Below are 13,290 nucleotides of genomic sequence, written 5' to 3'. Positions count from 1 at the left end.
GTGTGATGTGTGTATTAGATGTATGTGTGTGTGTATAAATGTGTGAGAGTGTGATGTGTGTATTAGATGTATGTGTGTGTGTATAAATGTGTGAGTGTGATGTGTGTGTACATGTATGTGTGTGTAAATGTGTAGTACATGTGTAGTACATGTGTTTATGTGTATGTGTGTGTGAATGTGTGTGAGTGTGGTGTATGTACACGTGCATGAGTGCATGCTGTGCACTTGTGCATGCATATAGAGGCTAGAAGACATCAGGTGCCCTGCTCTCTCACTCTCTACTTTATTTTCCTGAGACAAGGTCTCTCACTGAGCTGGTAGCTAGGCTGGTAGACAGCAAGTCCATGGATCCCCTTGTATCCACTCTGCATAGCATTGGGTTTAAAAGTTTGCATCGCCACACCAATCCTTTAATGTGGGTACCAAGGATGCAAACTGATGTTCTCTCACACTGTGCAATAAGCTTTCTTACCTCTAAACCATCTCCGGAGCCTATAGGGTTGGATGACTTTACATATATTCTCTGTCACTTTGTGTCATAAAGATGCTATATACATCCTTATAATTTCCATTATGGAGATAAAGAACCAGAGGTTTGGAAAGATTACATAATGCCTCATGGACACACAGTCAAAGTATGAATTTTAAGCGAGCACCACGCTGCACCCCCTACACCCCTCATCAAATTCTTGCTAAAATTGCAACCCTGCATCTGTGTCAAACACTTTCTGATTCCAAATCACCTTCAATGTGTTTAATGTGACTTTGTTCTGGATAGTTCTGTGAGGAAAGGAGACATCATGAATTACGATCTGCATTTATGCACTTCCAGTTTTATAGATGGCAAAACTCAGGAACGTCATGGCCCAGGTTCTGTATTATGAAGTCAAGAGAAGGGCAGTCCACACAAATCACTCCCTACAAGAAGGTTCAGGTTCTCAACTGTCCTGGGCTGTCCTGAAACATGACTCTGCTTTGAGCTGTCTTAATTAGAATCCTATAACATAGTCCTTGGATTTTATTGCTCCAAGTGTTCAAAAACCATAACACCCAGTGAGTTACTCATCTTTCCTATGGATCCTAAGTAGAAAGCTAGATGTGTTCATCACTGCCATCAAGAAGGGCAGAAGTCTATGGAATACCTTACACAAACTATTATGTGAGACATCGTATCCCACCATCAATTTGTTGCCTTAGTAGCTCAGCTTCATTGTTAAGGAAATCTTAGATTTATGACAATCATTCTTTTTCACAATGGGTGAACTTAGAAAATTCATGGCTCACAAAAGAACGTGTTTTATTAATGACATTGAGAATCTTATCATGGAATTTACTTAACCTACAGAGCAAAACTCCAAGTTAGACCTAACATTAAGTGCTATAAATTGCCACACTGAAGCCACTGGTACATTTGCTAATGAGGTGATCTGGGAAATAATTGTTTCTGATTACCAGTGAATTGCTAGTTTATCACACAACTAAGATCTATTAGTTTTACAATGTATGAATATTCTATATTACATCTTATTGAAAAGGTAATGAAGACAGTACTGTAGTAGTAGAACTCTTGCTAGAGATCAGAATTTCTCTGATAAATCTCTGCAGATAATGGTCTTTTTTGTTTGTTTTGTTTTGTTTTAACAGTTTTAACTCTTGACTTAACAGTTTAAAATTGTTGCCTATTATTTGGTGATTAATTTGTGGTTTCTGAAATTAAATACTAAGAATTAGATAACTTCCACTGAACCACTTGGGATGGGGAAAGACTGGTTTTAACCTGAGGGTAGATAGATTCTTTTGGATCTGTATTGTGTCTGTGTATGGAATGTAATATGTGTATTATATTTAAAATACCTTTTGAAGATGGAAAGACTCCATGTTCACAGCATCCACACCAGAGAAGGTTTTAAAAACAGCACATAGACTCACAGCAAAAGAAAAAAACATGTTTCCTGGGGTCACTTTGTAGGAAGATATAGGTAAGGATGAAGGAAGACAAAATAAGGGAGGAAGGGAGCTTGTGGTTGGGCAATTCTTCTTTTCCATGGCAGAACTAAGAGATACCTCAGACGAGAAAAACAAACATGCACAATATCCTTGTCTCTTTCAAAAATTTAATGACCAGTATATAAGAAACATTTGACTTCCTGAGCATGTCTTAGACTCTAAGGAGAGTCTCTTAGACTCTGAGAATTGTGGCTGAGAAAGAACTCAGTGTCCAATGACACTCTGAAACTTGCAAGAATAGAACAGCGTGCTTTGTGTGAGACCACAGTGAGCATGGCAGGAACCTGGTCAGCTAGAAGTCTAGTAGGATCCATAAGAGAGATGAGATGAGAATCCTGTATTGGGCCAGTGAAAGATGCTGTGTGGTCAGAGATGAAGTCAGGAAAAACATTCAAAGTTTTCCCAACAGTCCTGACCCACTTTTACCTACTAAACATACTGCCTTTATTGATAGTGTCTGCCAGTTCTCTTTTATCATTATCCATGCAGTCTAGATCCCAGCAAGAATTTGACAGGACTAGGAGCAAACAAGAGTTTTAAGATGAAAATTATTTGAAAGAGTAGACTATATGGGTCATTCAGGAAACACATGATTTTCCACTGTAGATGAAAATTAACTCCACTAGGACATAACCATGATCAAATGAGGGTAAATCTAGATGAAAATATCTGGGAAGAGGAAGGAGGAGGAGGAGGAGAAAGGAGGAGGAGATAGGAGGAGGAAGAAGGAGCAGGAAGAGGAAGAAGAGGAGGAAGAAGGAGGAGGGAGAGAGAAGGAGGAGGGAGGAGTTGGAAGGGGAAGAGGAAGGAAGAGGAGGAAGAGGGAGGAGGAGAGGAAGAGGAGGAGGAGGGAGGAGTTGGAGGGTGAAGAGGAAGAAGAAGGAAGAGGAAGAAAAGGAGAAGGAGGAGGAGGAAGAGAAGGAGAAGAAGGTGGAAGAAGAGAAGGAGGAGGAGAAGGAAAAGGGGAAGGGGAAGAGGAAAAGGAAGCAGCAGCAGCAGCAGCATTGCTAGCTCTGGGAAATTGAGCTGGGCCTAAGCCAGCCATGTTGTGCACTGGTTTCTAGACAAAACTGTGGAATGATCTGGAAACTGGATCCTGAGAAACTGTAAGAAACCATCCAAATCCAAGTTTCAAATTGTTTGCACACCTGAAGTTTCATGCTTTGTTCTCAGTTTTGAAAAAAAAAAAGACTTAATTTCTACAGTGGATTTATTTGTTTGGCAATTACCGTTGACAATGTATGGTACACAGATGGCAAAACTGATTGCTGTTTTTGAGGGAGGCAAACATGGCAGTAACACACATGAGGAACATTGAAGAGGACATCTTGAGTCAGTTATCTTGGCTTTATTCTGACCATTTGTGAGGATTAAACTTTGGAGCAGCCATAGACTAGTGGTTCTCAAGATGCTTCACGCATGAAAGTCACCCAGAAGGTTAATTCAAACACTGCTGTATTCAACCCAAACTTTCTGATTTAACAGGTCTGAGGTGAAGTCCCAGAATCTGCATTTCTAACAAGTTCCTGGGTCATACTGTTTCTTCTTGTCCCAGAACCACATTTAAGAACCACTACTTAAGATCAATGGCTATTCCTAGTTTTGGCTACATCTGTGTTTAATTAAAAGATGGCGACCTCTTCCCCACATCCTCCATCTCTCCAGATGTTAACTTCATTATCCAGGATATGTGCCTGGTGCCCTCTGATTAAACTGCCTCGGTGGACTCAACTAAGCATTTCCCATGAAGACCACCCGGAAGTCTGACTTTCAAAACATTCCCTGTGTCAAACAATGGACACACAATGGTGCACAGTCCTTACAGAATTGTGGCTTTGGTTTCTTTAAAATTTACTTTCTCTACAGCACTGCCTAGCAACTGTGATATTCTGAGACTCTTCTGTAAATGATATCCAGATTTATAATTGTGACAGTCTTTTTAGAGCAAGAACCTCAATTTCAAGGGATCTATTTACTAGAACTGCAGAAAAATCCCTAGGTATATGGCTACTGCAAGAAAGGTTTGACAAAAGAATTATTAAGAATTCGATTTAAATGTACTGATTTGTATACAAATTTATGCATAGACATTTCAAATAATTGTTTACTTGACTCTTAAAAGTTTAAGCAGTTACAATGACTAACTACAAAAAAGAAAATGTAAATAAAAACCTGCTCATCTAATTTTAATTAGAATTACAATGTGTTTTTAAAATTGAATCCCAATCTAGAAAGCAAATAATTATGCGGGTTTTATATTTTCCTTGTCTTTTGTGAATACACCCATTTAGTGACCAAAAGAAGAAATACATTACCTAAACACCCAGTGTCCTTTCTTTTCTGAAGAAAAACCAAAATGCAGTTTTATTTCATGTGATCAACCAAGGAGATCAGGTTATGTGCCAAGGGCAATCAAATCTCTGTGCATCATACACACTTGAGATTATGACTAAGCAGATATCAACACTTTAATTCAACACTTTTTATCTAGCTGTATTTTACTAAAGACTTAGGTTAGGGACAATGCATCATATCTGCTCCCAGCTTTCATGAGATAATATCATTAAACCTGTAAACACTGGACACTGAACACCAATCTCACGTACTGCCAGTCTGGAGTCTGGAGACCTTTCAGGAAAAACACAGTATAGTAATACAACTTCCTCAGGAGCACCCAGAGGAACTCACCTAAGAGTTGTTGACCTCCGTTTCAACAACATTGCTTTTTAAAAATACAACATGTTGCACACAGTAAATACTTAACATGGTAGCCATGCTGAGCTCATTTATAGGCTGAGGATCACTAACCTTCTTTAGAAATTCTACATTTAAAACATACACGTGCATGCACGCGCACACACACACACGCACACACACACACACACAGAGTGCTATTCTAAACCAGTAGTCTCAACCTGTGGGTTGCAACACCTGACAAGTATCATCCATCAGATAACCTACATATCATATATTTACATTATAATTCATGACAGTAACACAATTACAATTATAAAGAGACAATGAAATAATATGGTTGGGGGGGTCACCACAACATGAGGAACTATATTAAAGGGTTGCAGCATTAAGAAGTTTGAGAACCACTGTCCTAAATAGTAAATGTCATAATGGCTATTTTTCTTCAGTTTATAGCAACATAGTATTTTTTTTTTAAATCTACTTGTAAAGTCTCTCTAAGAAATCAGTTCCTAGAGGAGTCAGCTTTCTAGCCATCAATTTGGAAATTTGTTGAGGACTTTGGAAGCTGCAGCTATGCCCTCCAGTGACAAAGCCAATTTTCTCAAGCTTCACTTGAGCCTATCACTCAGGCATTAAGCATATGGAGACAGAATGACGTCTGGAGGCTGTGGTGTGGATTTTTCCCGTTGGACTCCACAGAAGGACACCAGCTTCATTTTGTAATTAACCAACATAAGCAAGAAAGGACTGACAGCAGAGAAGCCAGAGGAGAGGGCTGTGAGAACAGCTGGAATAAAGACACAGGCCGCCAAGTCCTTCAAGAAATAGACTAAGATAAAGTGAGAAACCCAAAGGGGCGTGATGAGCAACATTAACAAGATACTGAACTTGGCCCCTCGGAGGACCTCGGTTTCTGAGTCATCATCTCCGATCCAGATGTCGCCATATGTCATCTTCTTCTTCTCTAAGAGGAGGAGAGCCATCCAGAAACAGACAAACACTAAGATGGCTAGAGGAAGGATATCAATCAAAACTAAAAATATTTTCCCATAGTAAAACTCTACCTGCTTGTTTGCAAAGCCAGTTAAGCAATCCATGTAGATCCTTTTAGTAGATAGGGAGCCTGTGTCATTTCCAGAACTGACGAGCTCTGGTTTCCTAGTATAGATCAATACTGGGATATACACTGCCACACCAGCTACCCAGAGGGCAGAAATCCCCTTCCAGCAGTACTTCTGTTGATTCAGACTTGCAGCTCCGCTCAAGGGGTACACTATTCGGTAAAGCTTCCGGTGGTAGAACAACGCAAAGTGTAACATGAACCAGATGGTCAGGGAAGTCGTCAGGGCTGCAGTGAAGTGCAGAGCTTTGCAGCCAACGGAGTCCAGCAAGATACCGGAAGAGTAAACAATCTTGAGGGTGTTCACCACCAGGTTTTTAATAAGGTGGACAAACACCAGGCTGATAATGAGGAGGAAAGATGTCTGCAGGCCCCCGGCAATGCACTTACTTGTGGAATAAAATAAAGATATGTTTCCTACGAAGCTCACGAGGATGAGAACAGCACAGGCGATTATCTCAAGCACGTCTGCAGAGGGCTTCATGGTAGATGCTGAACTGTGCCTGTGGAAATCTTCTCCGTGACTTCAGTCATTAGGCTTTCAAACTGTTGGAGGTTGTTACTGACACCAGCTGAGGGTTTTCTACCCCCACTAGATTGCCAAAAATCTTGCCCTAGTACTCTGTCACTGTTACAGCATACTGTGTAAGAGAATTCTGCTTGCTTCGGTAACCAGCTGTTGAAAACAGAACTGCTTCCCAAGAGAATTGTGTTTCATCCTCTCCAGAGACTTTTACAGTGACCAGAAAGGTGCAGCTATTACCATGTAATTAAGAATTCTCAGAAATGTATTTATAGTGTTGTAATACCTAAATACATAATTCCTATATAGGTATGATCAAGGTCCAATGACCCTAAAGGGGAGAATAAATTGATGACAGTGAAGGAAGGGTAGCCAGAGGTCAAATTCATCACACTTCATCCATGAAAAAAAAATCTAAAGAATGAATGAGGCAGATTTCAAAATAAACAAGTGGCAAATTAAGAATAACATGAGCAATAATATGAGGGAGGTTATACAGGAACATGCCAGTTTTGACAACTCTACCATTTGTACACCTTTGCAAAGCAGGAACTCAAGGAAAGATGGGAGATAACAGTGGTAAAGAAATCAGGGAAGGAAATTGGAAAGAAATCGGGAGAAGCAACTGGGTGAGAAGAGAGACAAATAAACATGGGATTTCTGCTCACAACCAAGTCACCTGGATAGTTAACAGTTGGGCAGCGATTAGTGAATCTCTCGTCTAGAACACAAGGGGTGCAATGACTTCTCTCTTAAAGGTGATGGGCTAGCGCGGAGCAAGGCGGAGAACATGGCACACAAATACCCATCTGCCATCACTGCACATTTTGGATGAATACTTGTTTGTCAAGTATGTCATAATGATCCATTCTGGGGATGAATTACAGTCATGCGTCATTTGGCAGAGAGGATGAGTTTGGAGAAATGCTGCTAGCAGTTTTTGTCCTTGTGAGTGCATGATAAAATAATTGCACAAAGCCAGGCAGGTGTCATGGTATCCTTCCTTGAGCAAAACTGTCGTGCTGGAGTGTACAGCTGTACTTTACCTGTACTGAAATTGCTTGAGGGGTCTGTCATCAATCAGCCTACCCTGAACTGTCAAACATGTATGTGCTGCTGCTTGATCAAGTGGTACACTGGAGCTGGCAGGTACAGGCTTGAACACTTGGCGTTCATTTCTTCCTAACTCCAACTTCAGTGGCTTCTTGTTAAGAGCTCACAGTTAACTAGGATGACTATATGTATATAATGAATGATGTATTATATAGTTATAATTATTGAATCACTTGTGGTGAGTATAAATCCCATGATTATTTGTCTTCCTTCTTCTCCCTCAGTCGCTTCTCCCTGATTTCTTTCCATTTTCCTTCCCTGCTTTCTTTACCAGTGTTTTCTCCCATCTTTCCTTGTATCCCATGAGTTCATCAGAACAGGGATGTGTTCCTGATTTACCAAAGTACACAAATTGTAGAGAAGTCAAAACACTGTGTTCCTGTATAATCTCTTGTTATTTTATGTAATATATAATTATAATTATTATATATAATAATAAATGAATAATGTAATGATATCAAACTAGAATGCATCACAATCCAAGGCTTTTTCAAGGAAACATGTGCTCTCTCTCTCTCTCTCTCTCTCTCTCCCCCTCTAACTTTGGCCAAGCCAGAAATTACAGATTATAGAGGTAGGATATTGGCTGATACTTTACCTACATAATGATAAAGCAAGTGTTTGACATCTCCCAGTCTTTTCCTACTAGTCTGTACTTGATAAGAAATTTTTGACACTATAAGTGGGTAGAAAGGCTGGGCCCCATGAGCCACTGGAATGGGAAAGATTAACTCCTTATTTTCTTAATGGACTGCTAAGATGAATAGAGAAGTTAGTGCTTCCAGTCAATTTTCTTTCCATCGAAACACAAGTCAGCTTCAGGCACAGGCATTTTCCCACTCTCTAATGATTATAGCTATCTTAGTAGCAACAACCATAAAGCCATAATGCTTATGCATTATTATGAGCTATAAATTACTTACCACCAACTTAAACAAGTTATATTGTCTCGCTTTGCAGACTTAATATGATTTAAACCTTAATACCATTCTCATTTCAGTACTGAGAAAATAGAAGGCCAGAGAGCAAATTGCTCAAAGCTAGCAACTTATAAGATGAGAATCTAGTGTTATGGTTTGAATATGAAGTGCCCCCATCCCAGACCTAATGACTCATTTTGTTGAAGGCTTTGTCCCTTGATGCTGGTGCTAAGAGGTAACTGTGAGAAAGTTGATAGATGGCTCAGTTGGTAATGTTTTTGCCTCACAACCATGAGGGGATCTGAGTTTGATCTTACAGAAAAAGCCTGACATGGTGGTGCATGCTCACAATACCAGCAATGGGTCCCTGGAGTTCATTGTCCACCCAGGCTCACTTAACCAGCAAGCTCCTGACCCTAGTGAGAGACTCAATATAAAAACATGTTGCAAGATTTTTCCATGTCCAATTTCATTAGTGCAGAGGAGGCCTGTGATCAGACAGGGAAAAGGGAGGCTGAGCTAAGAGAACATCTCAGGAAAGCAGAGAAAGAGAGAGAGAGGGAGGGAGGGAGAGAGAGAGAGAGAGAGAGAGAGAGAGAGAGAGAGAGAGAGAGAGAGAGGAGTATGGAGGTTGACATGATGTTATCAAAAAGTTAGAATAATTGGGGTAAAACTTTATCATTATCAATTGGCTCTGAAATTATTGTATTGGCATGTCATGAATTGTGATTCTATTGATACATAAATCTGATTGGAAAATTAAGCTTTAAGAGTCTTGATTCTACCAGAGTACTCAGTATTGCGATGTGATGACTGACTGTGGGGTGTGTGGTAGTGAGAGGAACTCCGGGGCCACCGCCAGAGAGATGGCCTGGTAGGAGCCCTGTGGTCCAGTGTGGCCAGATATTTGGCAGGCCGGCAGGAGCACAGAAGCATGGTCTGGCCCCATAGAGAGTTAGCAGGTTCATTTTTTTTTTTTTTTATATTTCCCACAACAAAAACAAGGTAAATGGCTCTTGAGGTTGGGCTCAGGCTTCTACATGTATACACACACATTTGTGTGTGCACGTGGTACACACTTACACCTGTGTTGGTATGCATGCACACACACATATACACACCCACATTCAAAGACATCGTTAAGGGATGGGCCATTGATGAGTTCATAGTTGAATAGGCATATTAAGGGCAGAGTCTTTGGCCATGGTCTGGAACCTTCAAATCTGTGAAGTTCAGATTTCCTCCATTTAAGTTGTGTTCTCAGTTATTTTGCTCTAGCACTGAGAAGCCGAGTAACACAACCTTACATGATTGGTTCTTTTTGCTTCTCCGCACACACTGGCAAATAGAGATTTTCTGTTGACTATTTACTAATCCCCTTATTTATTTACAATTGTTATATCTAACAGATAAAGCCTAGAGACTTACTTCTTTAGGACAGGGTCTGAATTCTACAAATCATGTAGATTTTTGAATGGAAACTAGTGTTTCTTTTATCTTCCAACATTAGTAGGCATGAATGATCATACTTCTGAACCTCATAAAGAATGCCATGCATCTATATACCAGTTTAGGATGCCTTACATGAAATTAAACATAAAAAGGCTATATCCAACATTCATGAGCCCCCGCAGTGACATAGGCATACAGATAAATCAAACAAGGTCCCAGCGGAAGAACTCACATCTGAGAATATTTTGGTTAGCAAAGATTTGTGTAAGTGGAAAAAATGGGACACAAAAGTTTTACAGGAAAGGAAGGGGACAGTTCTAGGAACAACTGCGGGAGGGAGAGAATATAATCAAGATATGCATGAAATTACCAAAGATCATATGAAATATTTTTTAAAAAAAGAAAGAGTGGCCTTGACGAGTTTGAGATACTTGAGAAAACTCACATTGGTCTTACTGAGTACCACATGACTCTTTTTTCCCTCCCATACTAACCTTTTTGGAAGGTAGAGGCGTTTGTTTTCACAAGCATGCTTTCTTCCTTTCCCTGACCATAGAGAAATATACTATGTTACAGTCTGAATGTTTTCCCATCCAGAGTTTTCCATCCAATATCCTAGTTAATAACTCTTAAGGTTGGCCTTCAATAAAGCTCTAGGGAAGGGATAAGATGTAGCTAAAGTCTTTAAAGAGTGTTGCAAGGATGACCTGCATTTCAGTTCCCAATAGAATCCTTGTTTGTGTCTGTGATCAGTGCCTTGTCTTCTTGACTTGTAAGCCTTCATAAGAATTACCCTAATGTTCTCATTCTAAGGTTCTCCAAACTCTTCCACCCTCTGCAACTACTTCTACAAGAGCAAGATATTTGGTGGGGGGCAGGTAAGATGATTCAGTGGGGGTAAAGGTACTTACTACTAACCTCAATGACCTGAGTTTGATCCCAGGACCCACCCAGGGGAAGGAGAAACTGAACCCCAGCAAGTTGTCCTTTGACTTTCATGTGCTGACCACAGAAGATCTCCATTGGAAGTTTTAAAGAACCTTAGGGCTCTTCTTAACTAGAAACTGCTGTTTGTTTATGTGATATGGGGTGAGAAAAGGTAATACGAAACACACACACACACACACACACACACTGAAATTTGTTCAATTCAAAGAATTTAGAGAAGAAAGAAGTCTACGTAGGAGGTATTAGTTTTAATCCCCAGTCACAGACAAGGAATCCGAAGTCTAGCAAAACTATGCCAACTTGCTCTACTTGTCAGAGGAGGTGTCATTAAACTCCAGGCCACATGCTTTGACTGCTTATGGTAGGGAAAAGGAAGAGGGTGACACAGAGGTGAGTTGTGATGCAAGGTGCTGAGAAACCTGGATGCCACCCAATGATCTTCAAGGACCACACCAATGGGTTTCTTCAGTAGCATCCTGGAGCACCAATGGTCCAGGAAGCAATACTATATTCTCTACCAAGGAAGGTAACTGTGCTTACTATATGGGAGGAATGAAAAAAAAATCCTCTTTTGCAAACCAAATACTGGTTCTGCCAATCCAACTTCACTGAGGTCACAAGAGAACCAAGGAGTTCAAAGGTTCTCTATGGCTTCCATTTATTTTGGCATCAGATTTAACAGAAGGGAACCAAGGGAGGGGGGGAGGATTTATATGGCCCAGGCTATGTTCCAAATCTCAAATTGCTAAAAGTTATTTAGACTTTTTTTTTTTTTAACTTCAACTCACAATCACATGGAAAGTGGTTCAGATGTAAATGCATTCCGTGCGCTTAAGGCAATCTAGGTTTCCTCCAAAGCACATGTGAAGTTCTAAAGATTTCGCCTGGAAGTTTAAAAAAGGGGGGGGGGCGCTTAACTAGAGACTGCTGTTCTTATGTGATACTGGAGTAGGAGATAAAATACAAAACACTGTCTTCATTTGGGCATTATGGCCTCCCAGTGGTGCTAAGATCAACTTCACAGGCTGAGGGAAGGGCATTTACTCCTTTAAGTTGGGTACATAACATAAATAAATACCTTCTAAGTCGACTTCACCTGAAGCTGGATTCTAAATCTGAATCCGGATAAAGATGCTTATTTATTTTGATAAAAGTAACACACAGAGGGGGAGGATGCTCCTGAGCTGGGCTGGGCTATTCTTCCAGGATCATTCACTAAAGAAAGATGCCCCTCAAAACTGATTCAGAATCCTTTACCATGTAACAACCAATGGCTGCCTCAAGTTATTTTTAATTCTCTGGAAGACTGAATACGCAACTAACTTGGGTAGGGACTAAACTGCCTAGCCCCAAATTAAAAGTGAATGGAGAGCAACTTCAGTCCGGATGGGGCCAGAGCAATTAAATGGTAATTGCCTTTTAGATACACTAATGTTGCTAATTATATTACTGTGCTAAGTGCTGGGAAATGTGGATAAGAGCTCCAGGCCACTCTGGTGGGAGAAGGCAGCTAAGATTTATTAAGCCTGGCAAGGATACGGGCCCTTCACATATATCATCTCCCCAAATCCTTACAATAACCCCATGAGGCATTAGATTCAATAAGGCTGAGTGACCTGATCACTTCCACTTGGTTCAGGATTGCGTCAAGAAGCCTGTCAGACCTGTGTGGCTCCAAAGAGCAGTGGGCTGGCAGGGCTCTGAGTAGAAATAGAAATTGCTGACTTCTGGATATACTGGATTCAATAATGGGGACAGAAACATAGGAGCAGGAGATGAGGGAATTTGAGAAGTGGACCATGACATCTCTAAGTGTGAGGACCCCAGAAAGGAAGCATCCCAGACAGGAGAGCTTTGTAGGCACATAGTAGGTCAGACTCAACAGAACACAAGAGGCTGGGAGGGGAGGAGCTTCCCATAGAAGCAGCTGACCTCATGAACTCATCTTCTTTGGTGGACACTTTGTGCTGGGGTTGGAGGGTGGAGGCTGGGGGCTTCAGACCTCTGAGATTGCAAGGCCCAGTGAACTAGAAAGCCAAGTGGGCAGAGTAGTTGTCTATACCAGCACCTTTCTAGGCCAGTGATCAGACTGGCAGTCTGTTAAAGGATTACCCTCAGAATCTAAATCTGGGGGACTGGAGGTAAATTGCATGGGCTAAAAGATTTGCTCAGTCTGGTCTGCTTTTTCTCTTACATGTCTAATGGGACTTTCTCAGAGACATTAGAACATGAGCAGACATAAGTTTGTGCGTATGTTTACATATCATATATCCAACTCGAATTTATATGTGAATATATTCTTATATTGCATGTTTACATATGAACAGGGTATGAGATGATCCTGAAAGTCAAACCAGACTCAATACATAGTAGGAATGGTGAAGAGTCCTTGGTTACTGCTAATTTTTTTTTTTTTTTTTTTTTGCCAGTGTTACCCCCTAAAGATCTCTTTCATAGTAACAGAAGACTTTCTGTTTATGATGGGAAGGTTCTTTTTTTTTAATATTTTT

At 40.5% G+C, this 13,290-nt stretch overlaps 2 protein-coding genes across 3 annotated transcripts in view; both read right to left on the bottom strand.

The window, feature by feature from the left end:
• The window catches only part of Sncaip (synuclein alpha interacting protein), a 144,445-nt gene that overhangs the window by 78,977 nt on the left and 52,178 nt on the right, over positions 1-13,290 (bottom strand). The window lies entirely within an intron of this gene.
• Positions 5,337-6,308, bottom strand: LOC115029886. The gene has a single exon (XM_029472173.1). The coding sequence runs from the start codon at positions 6,306-6,308 to the stop codon at positions 5,337-5,339; it is 972 nt and encodes a 323-aa protein (XP_029328033.1).

This window comes from Mus caroli, chromosome 18, assembly GCF_900094665.2.
Source record: "Mus caroli chromosome 18, CAROLI_EIJ_v1.1, whole genome shotgun sequence".
In the NCBI taxonomy this organism is placed as follows: Eukaryota; Metazoa; Chordata; class Mammalia; order Rodentia; family Muridae; genus Mus; species Mus caroli.
Note: the sequence above shows the minus strand (reverse complement) of the source record. Positions and strands in the feature narration are given on the sequence as shown.

Bases quoted from the DNA above. Each gene is read 5' to 3' on its own strand.
- LOC115029886 (XM_029472173.1), bottom strand. From the start codon at position 6,308: ATGAAGCCCTCTGCAGACGTGCTTGAGATAATCGCCTGTGCTGTTCTC.